At 38.8% G+C, this 21,779-nt stretch overlaps 1 protein-coding gene across 8 annotated transcripts in view; it reads left to right on the top strand.

The window, feature by feature from the left end:
- The window catches only part of HERC1 (HECT and RLD domain containing E3 ubiquitin protein ligase family member 1), a 115,863-nt gene that overhangs the window by 32,777 nt on the left and 61,307 nt on the right, over nt 1-21,779 (top strand). For all 8 annotated transcript variants that reach the window (XM_061347634.1, XM_061347639.1, XM_061347638.1 and 5 more), the window contains exons 2-17: nt 5,209-6,164; nt 7,389-7,484; nt 7,779-7,973; nt 9,471-9,782; nt 10,277-10,373; nt 11,949-12,092; nt 14,302-14,429; nt 15,669-15,813; nt 15,899-16,070; nt 17,130-17,264; nt 17,690-17,855; nt 18,440-18,565; nt 19,861-20,082; nt 20,536-20,688; nt 20,862-20,994; nt 21,391-21,582. In XM_061347634.1, coding sequence (XP_061203618.1) covers nt 5,235-6,164; nt 7,389-7,484; nt 7,779-7,973; nt 9,471-9,782; nt 10,277-10,373; nt 11,949-12,092; nt 14,302-14,429; nt 15,669-15,813; nt 15,899-16,070; nt 17,130-17,264; nt 17,690-17,855; nt 18,440-18,565; nt 19,861-20,082; nt 20,536-20,688; nt 20,862-20,994; nt 21,391-21,582 — 3,346 coding nt within the window. In that variant the 5' untranslated portion in view covers nt 5,209-5,234. The remainder of the gene's footprint in view (nt 1-5,208; nt 6,165-7,388; nt 7,485-7,778; nt 7,974-9,470; nt 9,783-10,276; nt 10,374-11,948; nt 12,093-14,301; nt 14,430-15,668; nt 15,814-15,898; nt 16,071-17,129; nt 17,265-17,689; nt 17,856-18,439; nt 18,566-19,860; nt 20,083-20,535; nt 20,689-20,861; nt 20,995-21,390; nt 21,583-21,779) is intronic.

Genomic DNA, 21,779 nt, shown 5'->3' with positions numbered 1-21,779 from the left:
TAATTGAGGATATTCACATGGTCTTTCAAAGGCATGTGTTTTATCTTTTTTTGCCTGTATTTGAAATGAAATGACCTTGTCCATGCTCCGAGGCAGTTAAAAACTTCGTATTTCTGGTCCTCAGGCAATGAGCTGGAGGAAATAAACCCTACCTATGAACCATGCTGGCCATTGCTGTCTAGCTTCTGGTTAACTTCAGTGACATGTAGTTGCTGTGCTTGTGTTCCAAGCAGAGATGGTCTCTATTGTTGGGAATGTATACTAGGGGAAGGTTAATATCATGTCAGTTTTCAGGAAAAGCAGCAGTATTTGTAAGTTGGAGGTACACGAGCAAGTTTGATTTTCTCAGAATGAGGAATAACTGGTGGTAAGCATAACACAAACCAAATGAATGAGTCTTTTTCCAGGGGGCTTATTAGCGTAGCTAGGTTCTCATGTATGCACAGAATCACAGACTGATTTGGGAGGCTGAGCTGTTGGTGTGTTTCGTAGTGTGAGTAAACAGAAAGTGTGTATGAACTGAAATACAAAGAATGCACATTGCCTCTGAACGGTGGTTCACAGCTGCGGCTCCAGTTTTTCTGTGGTAGACGTGTAAGGGTTTTGTCTGCTGAAATACAACTCAAGTTACTTGGGCAAGGCTCACTGAGGCTCAAATAAGGCTTTTGATGAAGGTGCTGATCTATTTTAGGGAACATTTGTCTGGAAGAGCAGCTGCTTAACAGCACAGAATGTGCTTTTGTGGCAGCTAAACTGGATGCAAAGTTCTACTGTAGTTCTCTGATTTTTATTTTTCTAAGCGTGAAATAATCAAGAGGAAGAGAGAACAAGTTGCGTTGTGTATATTACCAGTTCACTGTAAGCATTACTGCTGTAGTAAGCACATCCTGTCACTAGATGGCAGAGATATTCCCTCCTCCCCACCCCCCACCTTCGAGATTTAGTTTTAAACTAGATGAAATAAGGCTCAGACTACCCGAGAACAAAACCCTCTCCCTCAGAATGCTATATCATTTTTTTAGTGAAATTGTAATGCAGTAGAACTTGAAGGGTCAAAGAAGAGAAACTGATCGTTCAGAACCTATGTAACCCACGATTAATGATTATACAACAGGAGTCAAACAGATATGGTTTGTACAATAGGAGGTAGAGCATTTGTGGGATACTTCAAACAGCACTTCTTTTAGAAACAGGAGCTTGAAAACGCTCTTTTGCTTCCAAAAAGCCTTCTTGCTTATTAAGCTATGTTAGCTTGACAAAAAATGTACAATAGACATGAAGAATCCTCTTGGAGAAACTGGAGTTCTGAATTCTACTGGTATTAAAGTTACTAACTCAAGTGTCTCTTTGGGAGCAGAGTGTTCTTTTTATTTATTAATTTAAAACAAAAATGTCTCAGACTTAGCCTCAATAGAAGCCTGGCCTCAGCTGGTTGTGCTTAGCCTGCATTCTTGTAAGATAGTTTTCAAACTCAGTGGTTTTTTTTTTTAATTAGTTTTTTTTTTTATGTTATTAATACTGTTACTTTTGCAGTACTTGATCGCTGTATAAAAGATAACTAAGAAATGTTGATTTTAATGACTTCATTGTTGTTTCACATGCATGAAGTTCATGTGGTTTGTGTTTTTGCTGTTGAGTTCAAGATTTGTTTTACTGAAAATACTGTGTTTATGAAGGTAAAAATATTAAGCAAAATAAGAGCAAGAAATTATTTGATTGAGAGGTTGAGATTGGAATAGAGAAATTTAAGTTGGTAAATAAGTATCTCAAATCCAGTTACAAAGAACTGAAATATGCTGCTTGGTTGCAAGTAAGAGATTAGACTGTCTTTGAAATCCATGGGACATGTATAAATGTGAAATGCTCATTGTGCAATCTGTATATACTCTTTTGTAGGTTTCCTGACTCATGCCAGGATTCTGATCCAGAGCAATGGATCTAGCCATGAAGGCCTCAGCTTATTTTTAAGTAGCTGTAAATTTTTTGGGATACTTTTAAGTATTCCAGAAGATAATTACTCTAAAACTGTATTGCATTCCCTTTTTTTAAACTTTAAGTATTGGCAAACCGGCCTGAAATTGCAAGATGAAAGGAAAAACTGAGAAGCAGATTGAAAAGTCTTATGATACATACAGCAGCAAGGTTATCTGTAGTCTGTATCAGCAGTAGTGTGGCAAGCAGGACCAGGACAGTGATAATCCCCCTGTACTGGGTACTGGTAAGGCTGCACCTTGAATCGTATGTTCAGTTCTGGGCCCCTCACTACAAGAGAGACATTGAGGTGCTGGAGTGGGGCCAGAGTAGGACAATGAAGCTGGTGAAGGGCCTGGAGCACAAGTGTGAAGAGGAACAGCTAAGGGATCTAGGGAGAGGGGCCTAGTCTGGAGAAGAGTAGGCTCAGGGTGTTTGCTCTGTACAACTACCTGAAAGTAGGATGGAGCCAGGATGGGGCACATCTCTGCTCTGGAGTAACAATTGATAGGACAAGAGTAAACAGCCTCATGCTGTGCCAGGGGAGGTTTAGACTGGACAGTAGTGAAAATTTCTTCCCCACAGGGTGCTCAGGCATCAGAACAGGCTGGCCAGGGCAGTGGTGAAGTCACTGTCCCTGGAAGTGTTTAAAATTCATGTAGATGAGGCCCTCAGTGACGTAGTTTAGTGATGAACTTGGCAGTGCTGGGGGAATGGTTGGACTTGATGAGCTTAAAGGTCTTTTCCAGCCTGGTTGATTCTGTGATTTGAAGGTATGTGAACTAGCTTGGATCGTGTAAAAAGAGTATGACTGTGTCAACATTGGTGCTGTGCTTGAGCCCTTCTAAGTAGCTATCCTAATGCAAGCTTTGCTTCTATCTCAGCTTAGTCTCACATAGGCCAACATTTGCAGACCGTGTAAACACCAGACTTGACTGTCTTTGAGAGCCAGTGCCTATACTGCTGGTTTTGGTTAGAATAATTTTTTGAAGTATACAGAATCGCAGAATCACAGAATCCCAAGGGTTGGAAGGGACCTCAAAATATCATCTAGTCCAACCCCCCTGCAAGAGCAGAGTAACCTAGAGTACATCACACAGGAACTTGTCCAGGCGGGTCTTGAATATCTCCAACGCAGGAGACTCCACAACCCCCCTGGGCAACCTGTTCCAGTGCTCTGTCACTCTTACAGTAAAAAAGTTTTTCCTGATGTTCACATGGAACCTGCTATGCTCCAGTTTACACCCACTGCCCCCTGTCCTGTCACTGGACATCACTGAAAAAAACCTAGCTCCATCATCCTGACACTCACCCTTTACATATTTGTAAACATTGATGAGGTCACCTCTCAGTCTCCTCCAAGCTAAAGAGACCCAGCTTCCTCAGCCTTTCCTCATAAGGGAGATGTTCCACTCCCTTAATCATCTTTGTGGCTCTGCACTGGACTCTTTCAAGCAATTCCCTGTCCTTGAATTGAGGGGCCCAGAGCTGGACACAATATTCCAGATGCGGCCTTACCAAGGCAGAATAGAGGGGGAGGAGAACCTCTCTTGACCTACTAACCACACCCTTTCTAATACACCCTAGGATGCCATTGGCCTTCTTGGCCACAAAGGCACATTGCTGGCTCATGGTCATCCTCCTGTTCACCAGGTCCCTTTCCCCTTCACTGCTTTCCAGCAGGTCAACCCCCAACCTGTACTGGTACATGGGTTTGTTCTTCCCCAGATGCAAGATTCTTCACTTGCCCTTGTTGAATTTCATCAAATTTCTCCCCACCCAACTCTCCAGCCTATCCAGAGTGAATCAGAAGAAGGAATGCCATGCATTGCTGGATTGATTTGTAATGGTCTTCCCCATAAATCCTCATCTGTGTGTGACAGTAGTTACTGAGAGCACTGGGCACTTCCTAAATAAATAGTAAATACTTGACTATTCTCAAGTATTGCAGAATTGGAAGAAATTTCATTTTGTGGTCTTGCTGCAGATTAGTTAGGATTTTTTTTTTTTTTTGTGATAAGAATCTCTTCAGGCAAGATCTTTTTGTTAACCTGAAATAAATATTTTCTTAGAATAATGACAACACGAGGCTGGAAAAATTCTCTGTCTTATATATCAGAAGTTACTGTATTCCTTTTCAGAAGGGTTTGCTATTTCCTTTAGAAACTTATTACAGAATTAAATGGGGAACAAACCTCTGAGTTTCTCAGTTTAAATGCATTTGTGATTGTTTCATACCCATTTGTTCTTATGTGAATATTCTCATTTTTCTTACTTAGCCACTCCCCCCACCTTTTTTCTCTGCTGTATTTTATAGATCAGATTTCATTTTATTTAGTTTTTATTCTGTATGTGTTTATTTTGATTTGTTGTACTGACAAGTCACACTTGTAGTGCGACTTTGAGGCTAGTTTCTCTGTTAGGGTAGATGAGAGGAATAACCTTTTTCTCTGCATGATCCAGTGTCAGTTTTTCATGAATTCATGACAGAAATCCATCTGCTTAACCCAGTTGATCAGCATTTTACGACTGTGTAAAAATGCTTCCTTTCCCTAACCTTCCCAACCGTTATGGAAGTGCTTGTCACACTGTTGGAAGTGCTTGTCAGTGCTCCTCAGGATTGTATTTTCGTTCATGCTGACTTACCCTTCTGTGATTTACTAGGTTCTTCTACTATTGAATCTCCAAATAATAGATTCTCTACTTACTGGAGAACTTTTTATGCTGTAATTGTAAAAGCTTGCATGTTTTACTGTGGAATTTCAAGCTATTGATCATACTTCTTCTTGCATACAGTTCTTCACATATAACATGCTGATCAACAGTGATAGAGGTGCCTCTGCACTTTGTGTTGTCATTGTTTTATGAGCTTATTAATCACAATACTACACTGTTAGTTTCAAGATAGAGAAGCTCTCTCAAAACTTAAGTAAAAACTAACTTCTTTCCCCTGTTTTACGTCCAAATTTTGTCTTCCTAACATACAGTTCTTTTGTAAGCTTGCGCCACCTTAATGTTTTTGGGAGTAGTTTATTACGGCATCTTTTTTTTTTTTTTTTTTTTTCTAATGGCTCCATTTGCATGTTTGAGTGGTATGGTTGAGAGGTTTGTAGTGGCTGCGCATCAGGGAAATACAAGGCTACTTTCTTTTTAAAAGGGTTATTAGGATCTGTCATGCTGTAACAGGTTCTGTAGATAATATTGTGCACCCACTTACAGGTTGTTTTTCATCTCTAGGACTGATGGCAAAAGAGTGAACCAACATGGCAGCTATGGTCCCGCCTGTGAAGCTGAAATGGCTTGAACATCTAAACAGCTCCTGGATCACGGAAGACAGTGAATCTATTGCAACAAGAGAGGGAGTTTCTATCTTGTACGCTAAGTTAGTCAGCAATAAAGAAGTAGTGCCATTGCCCCAACAGGTTCTGTGCCTGAAAGGACCTCAGTTACCAGATTTTGAGCGGGAATCACTATCTAGTGATGAACAGGACCACTACTTGGATGCCCTTCTTAGCAGCCAGCTGGCACTGGCGAAGATGGTATGCTCAGACTCTCCATTTGCTGGAGCACTTCGAAAACGTCTTCTTGTGTTGCAGCGTGTCTTCTATGCACTTTCTAATAAATATCATGATAAGGGTAAGGTGAAACAACAGCAGCATTCACCAGAGAGCAGTTCTGGATCCACAGATGTGCATTCTGTCAGTGAACGTCCAAGGTCAAGTACAGATGCACTCATAGAAATGGGGGTTCGGACTGGATTAAGCTTGTTATTTGCACTGCTAAGACAAAGTTGGATGATGCCAGCGTCAGGACCTGGCCTCAGTCTTTGTAATGATGTTATCCATACTGCAATAGAAGTTGTAAGCTCTTTGCCACCTTTATCTTTAGCAAATGAAAGCAAGATTCCACCAATGGGGTTGGACTGTTTATCACAAGTAACAACATTTCTTAAAGGAGTAACAATTCCGAACTCTGGGGCAGACACTTTAGGTCGTAGGTTAGCTTCTGAATTGCTTCTTGGTTTGGCTGCCCAGCGAGGTGCCTTGCGATACCTTCTTGAATGGATAGAAATGGCTTTAGGTGCTTCAGCTGTAGTAAACACCATGGAGAAAACAAAGTTGCTGCAAAGTCCAGAAGGGATGATCAGCTTTGACTGCTTTATGAGCATATTAACACAGATGCGACGATCTTTGGTGAGTATACCAGCTTTGATTTTTTTTTCTATGTTGCAAATGTAGTTTCATTCTTAACTTTAAATAGTTTCTCAGCATTGAATGCGGGTTTGCTTAACAGTTTGCTTAAAATGTTAAAAAAGGGGTTTCTTCTGTAAAATGTTTTCTTCCAGTATTTCCTGCGTTACCCACTGTCTTTTTCTCTCCCTTGCTGCCCTCCCATTTCCCTGTAGGCAAAGACGCCTACACTAACGCAATCACTGTGTTGTCACTTTTGGTGTTATGCTTTAACTTCAGGAAAAGAATCAAGGATGTACTTGATCCACTTTACGTATCAGTTCGTAGCAAAAAAGTGCGAAAATATGGAACCACTATAGGCTGAATTTGCTAGAAATCCAAGCTTTGCAGGCTGCCTTGTTTCCTAGTCAAAGCTACTTCTACTGCATGTTCTTGTTCTCCAGTTAGCCTGGACTTCTCCTTTATGTATTCAGATGATCAGTAAGATTTGAGATGCTTAGTGGTTTTGCTACTTCTCAGAAATGAATGAAGTCAGCAAATGAGCTGAATTGCTTGGAAGTATAGCACACTGATTTGTATACTGAGTGCTTACTTCTAGTCCTGGATTGATATTCTTTTGAAAGCTATGAAGTTATTGCACAGTATGCAATCAGGAGCTGTGGCAGGCTCAGACTGAAACAAGGAGTGACTTTTCCTCTGACGTCATTCTCTTCTCTCAGGCTTATGTTTGCCAATAAACATAAATTGAAAAAACTAAAAAATATAAAGAACAGGGACCATGAGAAGAGCATGGCAGCAGCAGGATCTGAAGTGGATTGAAAGTCCTTATGGGCAATTTTATTTGGTGTTGGTTCTGGGCTAGGTATAAATTTAGATGCTAAAACATGGAATTATGTAAACACAAAAATGATTATTAGTCATTTTTCAATAATAATCTCTTTAAATACAAATGATGTGCATTGCAGAAAATGTTTAGGAGAAATTAAACTCGAGTATTTTCACAGAAATGACTAAATAAGAATGTTTAACTAGCGCTTGTCACGTTTTTGTTATTCCAGAGTATATGCAGATATCGTGGCTCAGGAGAGAAAGGTAGTGTACTTATGCTTATAGGAAAAGCTTTAATTTTGCACAGCTATCAGAACAAATCCCTAATGTATTTTGTACAGGTGCACTGTTGCTGCATCCAGGTTTTTTTCTCATAGTAACAACATCTAAAAATTATAGGGATCTTCTGCTGATCGAAGTCAATGGAGAGAGCCAACTAGGACATCTGATGGCTTATGTTCCCTTTATGAGGCTGCACTGTGTTTGTTTGAAGAGGTATGTCTTGAAATGAACCCTGACTTGAGGTAACTGTAGTTACACCTGTCGTTGGTGTGTGCGTGTGGGTATGGTTCAGTCTCTGCTGAGTTATTCTGGAGTAGAAGAGGACAAAAAATGGTGAATAATTAAGATGTAGAGAAACAAAGTATTTTGGGCAACCTAATGATATGGTGATGAACGATTTACGTTTTAGGCAAAGGATCATTGAGGGGAAATTAAAGTTGCATTAAACGTTGTGACTATATGGAAAGAAATGAAAATGCTGCTATGTAATAAATCTCTTTTTAATAGGTTTGTCGAATGGCATCAGACTATTCAAGGACATGTGCCAGCCCTGACAGCATTCAAACGGGGGATGCTCCCATTGTATCTGAGACCTGTGAAGTATATGTTTGGGGTAGCAACAGCAGTCATCAACTGGTAGAAGGAACTCAAGAGAAAATACTTCAGCCCAAGCTTGCTCCCAGTTTTTCTGATGCACAGACAGTGAGTGACACCTATAGTGGTATACTGTGTAACATTTAACAGCTTCATAGTTGTAGCATAAAATTGGAAACTAGTACTTTATTTCTGAGTGTCAAGTTGTAATGAAGGTATAATGCTCAGCACTAATCACACAAGTTATTTTATTGAAAGAATCTCATTACTTTTATTGATGGCTGGAAAAACCACTCCGTTTTGTTTTTATTGGCACACAGAAATCAATATCATATAAAAAGAACAATTGAATTACCTTAACTTGCTATGAAATGCATTTGCAGAGACAAATCTGTTTGCCTGTAGTTTTTGTGGGGTTTTTTTTGCTAACTGCTGGCACAGCAACCTTAATTAGCTTTCTGAAAATCCTAATGCAGGGTGCTCTTTCTGCTCTCAGTTGCACATTCTGCAGTTGCAACTGAGCACTTTTAATGATGCGTGGCATAGAATATAACAGTTTGCTTTTCTGTTGCTATCCTGGCTTTGCAGTGTTGACTTTAGTAAAAGCATTTTTTGGCCCCTAGACCATTTAGGTGCATACTCTGAAATTGTTTCTGTTGACGTTACTGTCTATTTTATGTGGCAGTGGACTGCAGGACAGGGCATCATGAAGTATGTTTATGTATTCAGAAAAATTTGTTAACACAAACCCTTAATACACAAGAGTAGAATGAGCCATCTCAGTGGGTTACACTTTAAATAGTACTGCATACACCCATGCAACAAAATCATGTCTTTTCCCATGGGGATAAAGAATTTTTTCTTTAAACTTCATCAGTGATCTTGTAGGATTTGTCTGTATGTAGAAGGTAATTCCCAGTAAATAGGGCTGTCACAGTGCAGCCTAGTGCCTGCTTCAGGCCAGTTTGTGATGTGGGTATGCAGTGTCTTTATGCTTCAGATTTGAACCTGCTTTGCACTTAAGAGTGTGTTGAGTCCTATGGCAGGTTATTGCAGGATTAATTGGCTTGCTGTTAGGTCATTCTTCAGCTCTGTGCTGACTTTCCAGTAGAGACAGTTCTTACCTTCAGAAAAACTTTTGGTTTTATTTCTTGGTGTTTATGTAATTAAAATACATAGTCTCAAAACAGTAGTGGATTTAGTTACTCTTACCACTTGAGCCTGCAGTCCTTTACGAAGCTGCCGCTTTGTCTTTTTAATCTTAAGAAGTTAAGGTATCTTCAAAGATTGTCTATCTCTGTCCATGCGACTTGGAGATCTGAAGGCAGTTTGAGTTCTGTAGTCTTTAGAAGAAATACAAATCAACCAGATTCTTTTCTTGAGGAAAAGAATGTAAATACTGATTAGATTTACTCATATTTTTCAAGAGAGAATTTTACTGCTTGCTGAGGACCGAATTTGCCTTAATTTTTACATTATGTTTTATGAAAGGGTCATGTAAAGCAACCTGTCATTCTGTTTTAAAGTACGGATTTCTGCATCCATATGAGAATTCTACATTTATCTAATCTTTCTTTTTTACTTCTTTAAACTTTCTGTTTATAGATTGAAGCCGGACAATATTGTACCTTTGTTATTTCTACGGATGGTTCTGTTAGAGCCTGTGGTAAAGGCAGCTATGGTAGACTGGGACTGGGTGACTCCAATAATCAGTCGACTTTGAAAAAATTGACTTTTGAGCCTCATAGGTCTATTAAAAAAGTGTCCTCTTCCAAAGGATCAGATGGTCACACTTTAGCGTTTACCACAGAAGGGGAAGTCTTCAGCTGGGGTGATGGTGACTATGGAAAACTGGGACATGGAAATAGTTCAACTCAGAAATATCCCAAACTTATTCAGGGTCCTCTGCAAGGAAAGGTATGTTTTGAATAGTAGAGCACCTGATTTTATTCTATTTGTTGTGATGTTGTGTCAGCATTGAAACATGTGAAATCTTAGGTAAAAGTTCTGTGTTGTTTCCACACTCAACTTTACAGCATCTTAATTTGGGAGGTGGCTTTGTGTTATCCTACAAAGCCTTCTCTTCCATATCTGTGTGCTTTGGCCAGTGTTCTAAATATTTGCTGATACTTTTTTTTGCTGCAGTAAGGTTAGGATATCATTCTTTTACGTTTGTTTGATAAATAAATCGTGACCAGTTTTATATATAACCTTGTTTCTTTGTGTACTGATTTCACTTAGCAAATACTAAATAGAAAAGATTGCAGAAATTAATTTGCATGTGTACTTGCTCCACGTGAGCAAACAAGTGGATTTTACATAGCCTGCTTTTAAAACTGAGCTTTCGTAAGCATTCAGGCTTCTCTTCAATTTCTGTCAAAACTTGCTTTTCATTTTTGGATGTCGTGTAGGTTGTTGTGTGTGTGTCAGCTGGGTACAGACATAGCGCTGCTGTTACAGAAGATGGAGAGCTGTATACGTGGGGAGAAGGAGACTTTGGAAGACTAGGTAATTTTTAAGTTTCATGGATGCTTTTGAAAGAATTCCTGTGTCTGGTAATGACAGTACACATGTATTTGCTTTGTTCTTTTATTGTCTCTTCTAAATGCACCTTTGTACACAGGTGTGTGCATACAGGTGACTGTAATAAAACTAGTGCAGATACTCTTAAAATACTTGAATGCAGTTAATATTACAAAGATTCTACTTTATTAAATTTTTATTTGTGGCAAAAGTTGCTTTCATTCAGAAGACTGTATGTGATTGCCACTCCCATCTTGAGTTTAAAGAGTAGGCAATGAACTGGCATTCTAGATAAACATGTTCTAGTGATGGTAGGATGGTTCTTGGAACAGTCATGAATAACTGGCTAATAATATTAAGGATCTGATTCTACTGTAATACTCATAAGGATACTTGACATTGTCAAGATCCAGAAAGGCTTTATGTCCTTTTAATATGTCTAAAAAGTTGCATTAAACTAAAACAGAACCCACAGCATTTCTGTTGGCTTAAAAGTTCACTTGTCCATTTCATCACCTTTGCTGTACAGCTGGCGTGCCTATTACAAACCCACCCTTCTCCAGCAGGTTCAGTTGAACCAACAGATCTTGCATGGATAATTGTCTCAAGTTGGACTTTAGTTCCTTCCTGCTATCAGTTCCTTTCTGCTGTCTTTGCTTTGAATCTCATGATCGTCAAGTAGAGGGAGGGGTAAAAGCAGGTAATGGACAGGGGCAGAAGATGTGGATGATGTTCTACAAGTTATACTGTCAGTTTTTCAAGGTAACCAGTAGAAAGAAGTGGTGAGCCTTTCCCTGCTGCTAAGAACAGAACACTGGGTTAGAAGTTTAACCTACAGTTGGGGGTGGAATTGTGGAAACTTGCTCATTGAGTTTTCGGTTAATGGGGGGTTTTCATGTGCTTTGGGGAGTTTGGAGTTTGCAGTGCTGAGTTTCAGTCCACTGCTAGCAAGTAGCGTTTAATTAGATTATAGTAATTTGTTCACATTTAATCTGTTAAGAATACCATGTAGTAATTATTTTCCCTGTGTTCCCCAATTTTTCTTCTGTATCTGCAGAACACACATAACTCATGTTTATTACGAAGCAGATGATACTGTAATGAATTGGACTTCTACAGAAGGGACCAGTTAGAATTGTGACTAACTAGTTTGCTGGTTTTATTTGTCTGTGCTTGTGTTGACTGTAGTAAGAGTGTCCCATGCTGTTCAGTCCACCTGCTGCCCAGTATTAGGAAGTATACCTGCCTGATCAGTTAGTATTAAAAGCAATTGTACTAGTAATTCTTTTTATTTCTTTTAAACTAGGTAGAAAATAGTTCTGTTGTTTTAGTGGCAGTAAGGTATAAATAGGTGTTCTGGAGTATGCCTTACAATAATGAAACATTTGTTAAACTGACTATGTATGTCTTCTGAACCTTACTACAGATCTTTGCAGAGAGTGGACAGAAATTGTTATTTGTGCCTACTATAGTGTATGTGGGTTTTGCAAATTTTACTGAAATTCAAACCCATAAATAGAGCTTAAATCCTCACAGAAAATATTTTTCTTTTCTCCTCAGGTCATGGTGACAGCAACAGCCGCAACATTCCGACTTTAGTAAAAGATATTAGCAATGTAGGAGAGGTTTCCTGTGGCAGTTCACACACAATAGCTCTCTCCAAAGATGGGAGAACAGTATGGTCATTTGGAGGAGGAGACAATGGTAGGCAAACCTAACATTTTGGTAGTAATTTTTGTCTTATTCCATCTACCTCCTTGTAGTTTGTTTTTTGCTTTTTTCATCATTTATTAGCTGTTCAAGAAAAGGTAAAAGCAAAGTAAAATCTAAATACAGTTTATCTGCAAGAGTATAGACTCCAAAAAGGATTATCAGGAGGAAGAGGGTTTTCACAGAGCAGAAAGCTCAATGGATGTATAAACAATTCTGGAAAAAGTGATTTTTATTTTTATTGGGTTTTTTTTTCCAAATAAGCTCACTCATTTAATACAGCAGTAACTTTATTTATGCACTAGAAACAGTTGCATTTAAATTGCCTCTTGAAGAGATATCTCCCACCTCAGAAATGAAGGGTTTCTAACCTTCGTTGCCTGTGGCTGCTTTGTCAAACACAGGATCATTAATTTTCTGTTACTGCTTTATTTGGCTAAATTTGGGGATCCTGCTAGGCGAACTATTACAACTCAGATTAAAATTGCTGTATTATTTCTCCCTAGTCTAGTGTGAGAAGAGAAGAAAATGCAGACTACAGAAATTTCATCATCAAGTTTGTGGTTAATGAGATTGGTAGGAATTTGAATTTCCTTCGAAAGCTGGCTCTGACATGCACAGATAGAATTGTTCCCATGTCTCTGTCCTTTCTTTCTCTAATTTGAGTTGAAAAAGGAGATTTTTAGCAGGACAGGCGTCTTAACCTTCACAGAGTATTGGAGTTTGCCCTTCTGTTTAAGTAAAGTTCAATCAATTTGTCTTTTGGATATTAGTAATGTGCTACTAAAATACTGTTATGGAATCATGAGGCTTGTGATTCCTTTATAGGAAAGCTAAACCAACAAGAAACAAAGCATAACCTTTGTAGGAATTATTGGTCATAGAATCATAGAATAGTTAGGGTTGGAAAGGACCTTAAGATCATCAGGTTCCAGCCCCCCTGCCATGGGCAGGGACACCTTGCTCTAAACCATATTACCCAAGGCCTCGTCCAACCTAGCCTTGAACACTGCCAGGGATGAAGCATTCACAACCCCCCTGGACAACCTATTCCAGTGCCTCAGCACCCTAACAGGAAAGAATTTCCTCCTTATATCCAATCTAAACTTCCCCTGTTTAAGTTTTAACCCATTACCCCTTGTCCTACCACTACAGTCCCTAATGAAGAGTCCTTCCCCAGCATCCCTATAGGCCCCCTTCAGATACTGGAAGGCTGCTATGAGGTCTCCATGCAGCCTTCTCTTCTCCAGGCTGAACAGCCCCAACTTTCTCAGCCGATCTTCATATGGGAGGTGCTCCAGTTCCCTGATCATTCTCGTGGCCCTCCTCTGGACTTGTTCCAACAGATCCATGTCCTTTTTATGTTGAGGACACCAGAACTGCACACAATACTCCAAGTGAGGTCTCACGAGAGCAGAATAAAGGGGCAGGATCACCTCCTTTGACCTGGTGGTCACGCTCCTTTTGATGCAGCCCAGGATACGGTTGGCTTTCTGGGCTGCAAGCGCACACTGAAGCTGGCTCATGATCATTTTCTCATCGACCAGCACCCCCAGGTCCTTCTCCTTGGGCTGCTCTGAATCTCTTCTCTGCCCAGCCTGTAGCTGTGCCTGGGATTGCTCCATTGTAATAGATTTCACATTTGACTTTGATGTTTGTCCTTCCTTTTGGAGCTTGTTTTAATGGCCATACACTGACGTGGTCTAGTGACAGTACTTCCTTTTCAGGTCATTGATTGAAAATAGTGAAGTTGTGGAGGTGAATAGCTTTTTCAGAGAAACTTAAAGGAGGAATAAGGGAATTACAATGTTAATGGTTCCAAAAATTCACACAGCTATTGGGGAAAAAACCCAGACAAGTTGGGTTTTTTTTTTCAAGCCACTTTATAAATTAATCTTTTTTTGCCAAATATGAAAAGATTTAGTGCTCTGGAATGCTTTAGTAATTAACCAGGTGATGAATATTGCAGATATATGGAATTAATATTTCAAAATTTGAGTAACTATAATAAATATATGTTTCAATAAGTCTGTAATACCCGCAATTACAATATATGAGGTTTTATAAAAATTATAGTATGTTTTGATTTTAAAAATACATTCTCATGTTTTTGGAAATCCAAAAAGGATCTTTTTGGGTACCTATAATTGTCATAATTTATGTACTGAAAATCCCTTCCACTTGTGTTTCCTCCTTTTTGTAGGCAAACTTGGTCATGGTGACACAAATAGAGTATATAAACCTAAAGTGATAGAAGCCTTGCAAGGAATGTTTATTCGAAAAGTTTGTGCTGGAAGCCAGTCTTCACTTGCCTTGACGTCAACAGGGCAGGTAGGCAAACCCAAGTTTTCACTCCAGTGATGAGAGCTGGGGGAGATAGTGTGGGTTTATTATTTTGAATGTCAAGATAAGTACCAAACTAGTACTTAAATTTCAGTAAAGTTCTGGTTTAGATATTGACTGAAGTACTGAGATGCCGGTGTGCTGAAGTAGTTCAAAATGTGCTGAAGTATGTGAAAGTACCCTGCTCAAGAGTCTTGCATAGCCATAGAAAATGAAGTATTTTTAGGTTAATAAATGCAACTGGTGCAAAATCAAATTGAATTCAGGAAGCCAAGTGGGTTCTAGAAGTAAAGAACAGTGAAATGCTTGTAAATTTTAAGGCATTAACCAAACTGAGTGGTTAAGTGATTTAATAGGTTTTTTTAAATGTGTGTGTACTTCAGAATGCAGGTGTTAACTGAAAGTTCTGTTTCAAATATGAAAAATCATAGAATCATAGAATAGGTAGTGTTGGAAAGGACCTTTAAGATATCTAGTTCCAACCCCCCTGCCATGGGCAGGGACACCTCACACTAAATCATCTCACCCAAGGCTCTGTCCAGCCCGGCCTTGAACACTGCCAGGGATGGAGCATTCACAACCTCCCTGGGCAACCCATTCCAGTGCCCCATCACCCTTACAGTAAAGAACTTCTTCCTTATATCCAATCTAAACTTCCCCTGTTTAAGTTTTAACCCATTACCCCTTGTCCTATCACTACAGTCCCTAATGAAGTCCCTATAGGCCCCCTTCAGATACTGGAAGGCTGCTATGAGGTCTCCACGCAGCCTTCTCTTCTCCAGGCTGAACAGCCCCAGATCTCTACAGGAGCTTGGAGATAAACGTTTAGGTGTAAATGAGGGCTCTTACTGGCATGATGTCTATACATGCAATACAGCAAGCATTTCTGTACAGGTGGCTTACTGACTCCCCACCCTCACCCCCCCTGTGATTCAAAGGCAGTGAGGTTTTAAAGTCTGGATTAGGAATGTTGGTATTTACTGTAGCAGTTTCTTTTCTTGCAACAGTCTCCTCATTGATGTGCTCTTTGGCCGGTGATCTGAGTGGTTAGGGGGAAGAAATAGGGATTATATGAAATATATGTTAGATAAATCAAAGTACTGGGCACGTTTTGTTGAGATCTCAATTGCAAATCTTGTGCAAATGGTTATCTGATGTTTTGTTTGTTCATGGTCACCAGTAATTACAGACTTGACCTGCTGCTATTCTGTGGTGTGTTTGCTCTAGGTTTATGCATGGGGCTGTGGTGCGTGCCTGGGCTGCGGCTCTTCAGAGGCAACTGCTCTCCGACCCAAGCTTATTGAAGAGCTGGCTGCTACAAGAATAGTTGATATTTCAATTGGTGACAGTCACTGTTTGGCACTTTCTCATGGTAAAAAGAATACGAAGTAAAAACACATGATCTTCCTCTTGATCAAAAGCAAAATCTGTATCTTCTAATTTCTTTATGTTTTTAGATAATGAAGTTTATGCGTGGGGTAACAATTCAATGGGACAATGTGGTCAGGGAAACTCTACTGGTCCCATTACTAAACCGAAGAAAGTAAGTGGGTTAGATGGAGTTGCAATTCAACAGATTTCAGCAGGAACGTCCCATAGCCTTGCCTGGACAGCTCTGCCAAGGGACAGGTAACGATGTTTGGGGACAAATGTTTGCACAAGTCCACTCTGGGATACATTTAACTCTTTACAGAAGGTGTTAGCTATGTCCTGTATTTTCAGTGTTCTGCTTGTTGTGTTTTGGACTGTGGAGAGCCCCCTCTCCCTCCTCTTTTCCCCCTTCCCAGCGTTCTAAATGTTACAGATGACAAGCGCAAATAGAACAGTGCCAAGGTGTTAGTTCTTCCTATATGAAGATTTTGTTAGACAAAAATTACCTCTCTCTACTAGAATTTGACAAGTTAGGCAGTGGGAGGGAAAACAAGTTGGGATTTTTTAGTTTTGCTTCTGACAGGTCAGAACTATTTTATGGCTTAGGCAGTTTCCTTTAGGGTAACAAGCAGACGACTAAGCAGAACACATTGGGGAATGGAGAAGTTTGTTTAAATCCACGTAGTAATTTATCTAATCTTAAATGTCTGGATGATGGTTATGTGTTAACCTAAACTAAAAACCTGTACTGAAATGAATAGCTTGGTAATATTAATAACTGAAATAATACTTTGTTAAACCAAAGACATGAGCAAGTGATTAAGGTGAACTGGTAAACTTCAGATTTATATATGGCTTAACACAAAAGATTAGAAAAAGTATTTGAAAGATAATTCAGGAAGAATTTCAAATGCCACTTTTTAAAAGGAGCTAATTTACAAAACATCAGTTAAGAAGATAGTGGACGCAAATACAGCTCTGTATCAAAGTCTCTTTTTTAGCTAGCATTTGTACTAAAAGCAGCTTTGTGAGTACTGGTCAGTTTCTGCACAAATCGGGTTAAATACATACAGCTTTATATTTATGACCTTGTGGTTTTGTTCATAAATGAAGGGTGCTTGACTTATAAAAGGACTTTACAGAAAACAGAACAGAAAATACCTTCAAGGATCGGGAAGTTGGTCTGCCTCAATCATAGTGTTTTGTCCTAACAAAAATGGGTTCAGTCAAGTGTGTACTTAACCTGCTGACACTGTTAATTTACTGAAGCACTTAGGATATTTTCAGTAGTTAATTAACTTTGATGTTTGATTCCAGGCAAGTTGTGGCATGGCACAGACCTTACTGCGTAGACCTTGAAGAAAGTACCTTTTCGCATCTTCGTTCTTTTCTTGAGCACTACTGTGACAAAATTAACAGTGAAATTCCCCCACTTCCTTTTCCTTCATCAAGGTATGTACAGTATATGCATGTTAGATACTTACAGATTTTTTTTTTTCTTTACAGCAGTGTTGCATGGCGTAGTCCTAAGTCTTCTGAGAGAAGATTGCATTTATTACTACTTCTTTTTTTTTCCCTCTTTTGTAGGGAATATCTTTTTTGGTGTATTTTGGGATGATTTGCCTCCTAATTCATGGGACTATTTTTGTAAACTGAATTCCTCTTGGAACCGCTGTCCACAAAGACACTTTTCTGTATTATAGTTTTGATTTTTTTGTTCCTATAAACAGAGGAGTTTCTTTAATGTCCCAGTTAGAATTTACTTATCTTTCTGGTATAATGAATCAAATGAGAATTAAAAGCTTAGAGCATGAGTAAGTGAAAGGGAGTAAGGCTAAGAATGGAAGATGTTAACAGGGATATATTTCTTTTTACAGGGAACATCACAATTTTCTTAAACTGTGTTTGAAGTTGCTTTCTAATCATCTTGCACTTGCACTGGCTGGAGGGGTAGCTACGAGCATTCTTGGCCGGCAAGCTGGTCCTCTTCGAAATCTGTTATTTAGACTGATGGACTCCTCTGTACCTGATGAAATTCAGGAAGTAAGCTTTGCTTTTTTCGTCACATGTGAAAGTTCTCCTCCTTTCTTTTCTTTCTCTCTTTGACTGTGTAATTTATCCATCTTTTTGAACGTGGCACTCTGAACACAAGTCTGACTTTCCAGTTTTACTCATGAAAGTTAAAAAATTTTCATCACCATCACTACGTTGTTATGATCTGGAGGCAGAGGACAATGATGACACAAGAATTTCAAAAAGCTGCTTTTGTTTTGTAACAACTATTATTGCTTGTAATGAAGAACCTTAGAAGTTAATGTGGATTGAGGAACTAACTTGAGTAGCTTTCCTAAGATGTCACTCTTACAGGAAATAGCACCTTACAAAGAACTTTTTATTGTTTTGACAAGCTGTTTGTCCCATTTCACTCCTTCAGTGTACCGCATATCTTTGCACCACAGAACAAAAGATTAATGTGCTATTGTCCAATAGAATACTGATGTTAAATTAAGTGGACGTTTTGGATATATCTTGTGTGATACAGTATCTTTTTTAAAGATACAGTTGAGTTGAGGGTGTGTGTTTCTACACACACACTGAATAAGTATTTTCTGCTACTTTGATTTTAGGTCGTAATTGAGACTCTCTCAGTAGGAGCAACTATGCTACTTCCTCCATTGCGAGAGAGGATGGAATTGCTACATTCTCTCCTACCCCAAGGTCCTGATAGATGGGAAAGCTTATCAAAAGGACAGGTAAGGTCAAGGCAGGTATGTTGTGCATTGAAAGCAGCTGTGTATTTTATTACTTGTTTTCTTGTCTAAAACATTTTGAACAGTTAGGTGAGCCTCCTTTGCAGAGTGCAAGCATGTTATTGGTGACATGCAGTGCAAAGCCCAGAGTAACAGAATCTATAGGTAGCCTGGCTAAATGAGAATCTAGTGAGGCAGGGAGCAGTATGTTTTCTGAAGTGAAGGTTGACTACAGAAAGGTTAAGAATTCTTGTGTTAGAGTAGCTAGACAAATTTAAAGATTAGGTATTTTTTAATAGTACCCTGATTTGAAAAATATTGATAACAGAAAGTTAATTATTTTCTGGGAAGAGTACTTGTATAATGCTTTTTGTACATGGATTTCACCCTCCTTTGCAGAGATGACTGGGGTGTACCTTTTTTTCTGTTTGTTGAGTGCAAAAAAATAGGAATTACTTCATTTTGGATTTAAGGAATAGGAATTAATAAAGTTTGGAGACTTGCCCAGTATCCAGCAGATGGAAGGAAAGAAGTTCAAGGAACATCTGTTCCTGTCCTTGAGAGCAGTAGGAACTGAAGCTTCAGCAGTAGTATCAGATTAAAAAATGAGAAAAACTATAGCTCAGTTCTGTACACATAGGATGCTGGTCCAATATGTAATACATATTCAGTATGGAACAGACCAGTTTACACTGACACTGAAACTATAAAGAAAGATCTTCTGATCCTGATTTTTCTAAAGCTTCCTGAAGATTAGTACAGGTACAAACTAAAACCCCTGACAAAGAACAAGTTCAGGATTTTCAGGATTCATAACCAGCAGTAGTGGGGAACACTGCTGAAATTGGAGGTCATTGCTCTGCATCTGCCACCTCCTTTGGTCTAATATGTGCTTGTCCTGCTTTTTGCCCTTTTCCCTTTTCCTGTGTGTAGATTAAAATAATTGCCCTCTCCTCACTCCATGTAATCAGACAACTATAATATATTATTAAAGTATAGTAACTATTATCAGAACAAACTGGACAAAGCATTTTGTCCAACGTCTAATCTCTCTTATTCTCAAATTTTTAGTGTTGGTATGGTCATCTAATTTGGTATATTTAGCTGTTCTCTAATGCTACAAATCTATAGGAAAAACTGTTAGGAGTCTTTTTTTCCTTCAACTGCTTCATCTTATTTTAATGTCTCATTAAAACATATTTATTGCATTTTTTACGCCTGATTTTTTTTTCGTCATATGTCATTATTTTATCTTCATTAACAAATAGTGTTTCTGCTGTCTAAATGTTTTTCTTTAGAGAATGCAATTGGATATTATCCTGACAAGCTTGCAGGATCACACCCATGTAGCTTCTCTGCTTGGCTATAGCTCACCATCTGATGCCACAGACACTTCCTCATTATGTATAAGCTATGGAAACCTCTCTGATCAAACATATGCTGTCCAGAGCAGTCATCCGGATACCCATCTAGCTGAAATCTTAATGAAGACTCTTCTAAGAAATTTGGGATTCTATACAGTATGTATAGGCTTTGGATGGTTTGTTGTTGGTGGTTTTTATGGTAATGAATTTTGAAAACTTAGAAGATACAGAAGTTTTTTCCAGCTTTCAGAAGATGGCACTCTTTTATATAAAGTAGCAGTGCCACATGTATTTGTCCTGAAGTGGTCTAAAAGACCTGAAATTTGTCTTAACATTATTGTTCTAATATTATTATAGTGATATTTATGGCTTAACTTGGCTTATATAAATGTAGATGGGTTTATAGCAGACAAAAGTATTTTATTGCTCTTGCTTTGGCCTCAAAATTTTTTTTTGAAGATAGAAGGTAACACATTAAGTACATAGATTGTATAGTATGCTTTTAGTGAGTATCATCTCAGCCACCAGGGCCGCTTTTTAAGACAATAGTATTGTAGAATCTGAGGACAGACTTAATTGTTCTCTTCCCCCCCTTTTTTGTCGTAATAGGACCAAGCCTTTGGAGAACTGGAAAAAAACAGTGATAAATTTTTACTTGGTACATCATCATCAGAAAACAGCCAACCTGCTCATCTTCACGAGCTCTTATGTTCACTGCAGAAACAGTTGCTGGCTTATTGCCACATCAACAGTGTTAGTGAGGTGTGTGCCCTCGTTTTTATCATTTGGGGGGGGAAATAAATTCATGCATGAGCACCAGAATGTTGTAAGGTTTCTGTTGAAAATCTTCTGAATATTTGAGAGCTAAACTGATTGAAATAATGAGTTCCTTAAATACATTTACAGATTTCTTATGTTTGTTTGTTTCCTTCTAGAATTCCAGCAGTGTGGCACTGCTTCACAAGCATCTTCAGCTCTTATTGCCTCACGCTACAGATATATATTCCCGTTCTGCGACACTGCTTAAGGAAAGCTCTTGGAATGGTAGTGTGGGGGAAAAACTGAGAGGTAAATATTCATGGAAAATCAGTAACGCTGGCTCTGTAAGCTTAGGGCAATTCTTGTTTGTTTAGATTGAATAATAAAATACCTTATTTTCCCCATGGTCTGCCAACCCTCCCCAAAGGAGGGGATTGTCTCCCCAAGGATAACATCTGTTTCATGAGTTTGATAGAACATTTTGCAGGAAAAGTACAGAATGGAGAGGTTGTTGTTGCATTATTCAGTGTCATTAGTTCTAGATTTCTTTTTTAAAGTACTTTGGGGGAGGATTGCTAAAAATATATGGAAATAAAATTTGGGATGGATTAAACAAACTCCAGTTCACCACAGTTCTTTCTGACTTGTTAAATAGTGCTTGGAATATGTAACTGTAATTCAGAGTATTTATTTCTTTCTCTGTAGGTGTAATTTATGTATCAGCTGCTGGTAGTATGCTCTCTCAGATTGTCAACTCATTACTGTTACTGCCAGTATCAGTAGCTCGTCCTCTGTTGAGTTACCTGCTAGATCTGTTGCCACCTTTAGATCGTCTCAATCGACTGTTACCTGCTGCAGCCCTTCTGGAAGATCAAGAATTACAGTGGCCACTTCATGGTAAGTGTAATCTGACCTTCTCCTGATGCAGTTAATAGACAAATTTGTCATGATCTATTTAGTTTCATGTCTGGATTTTTCCATTTGCTTTCCATTTCATCCTGTAATAGAATTATAAATTACAATCACAATTTACCTGCTAACTTTCTAAGCATGTGCCACCAGATTTTTCTGGTGCCAGTGAAATAGAAATACAA

The sequence above is a fragment of the Neopsephotus bourkii genome, unplaced genomic scaffold, assembly GCF_033783945.1.
Source record: "Neopsephotus bourkii isolate Nb327-2 ecotype Australia unplaced genomic scaffold, CSIRO-AGI_Nbou_v1 NB_318, whole genome shotgun sequence".
Taxonomy (NCBI): Eukaryota; Metazoa; Chordata; class Aves; order Psittaciformes; family Psittacidae; genus Neopsephotus; species Neopsephotus bourkii.
The sequence above is the reverse complement of the archived record's forward strand: the minus strand, read 5'-3'. Positions and strand labels throughout refer to the sequence as shown.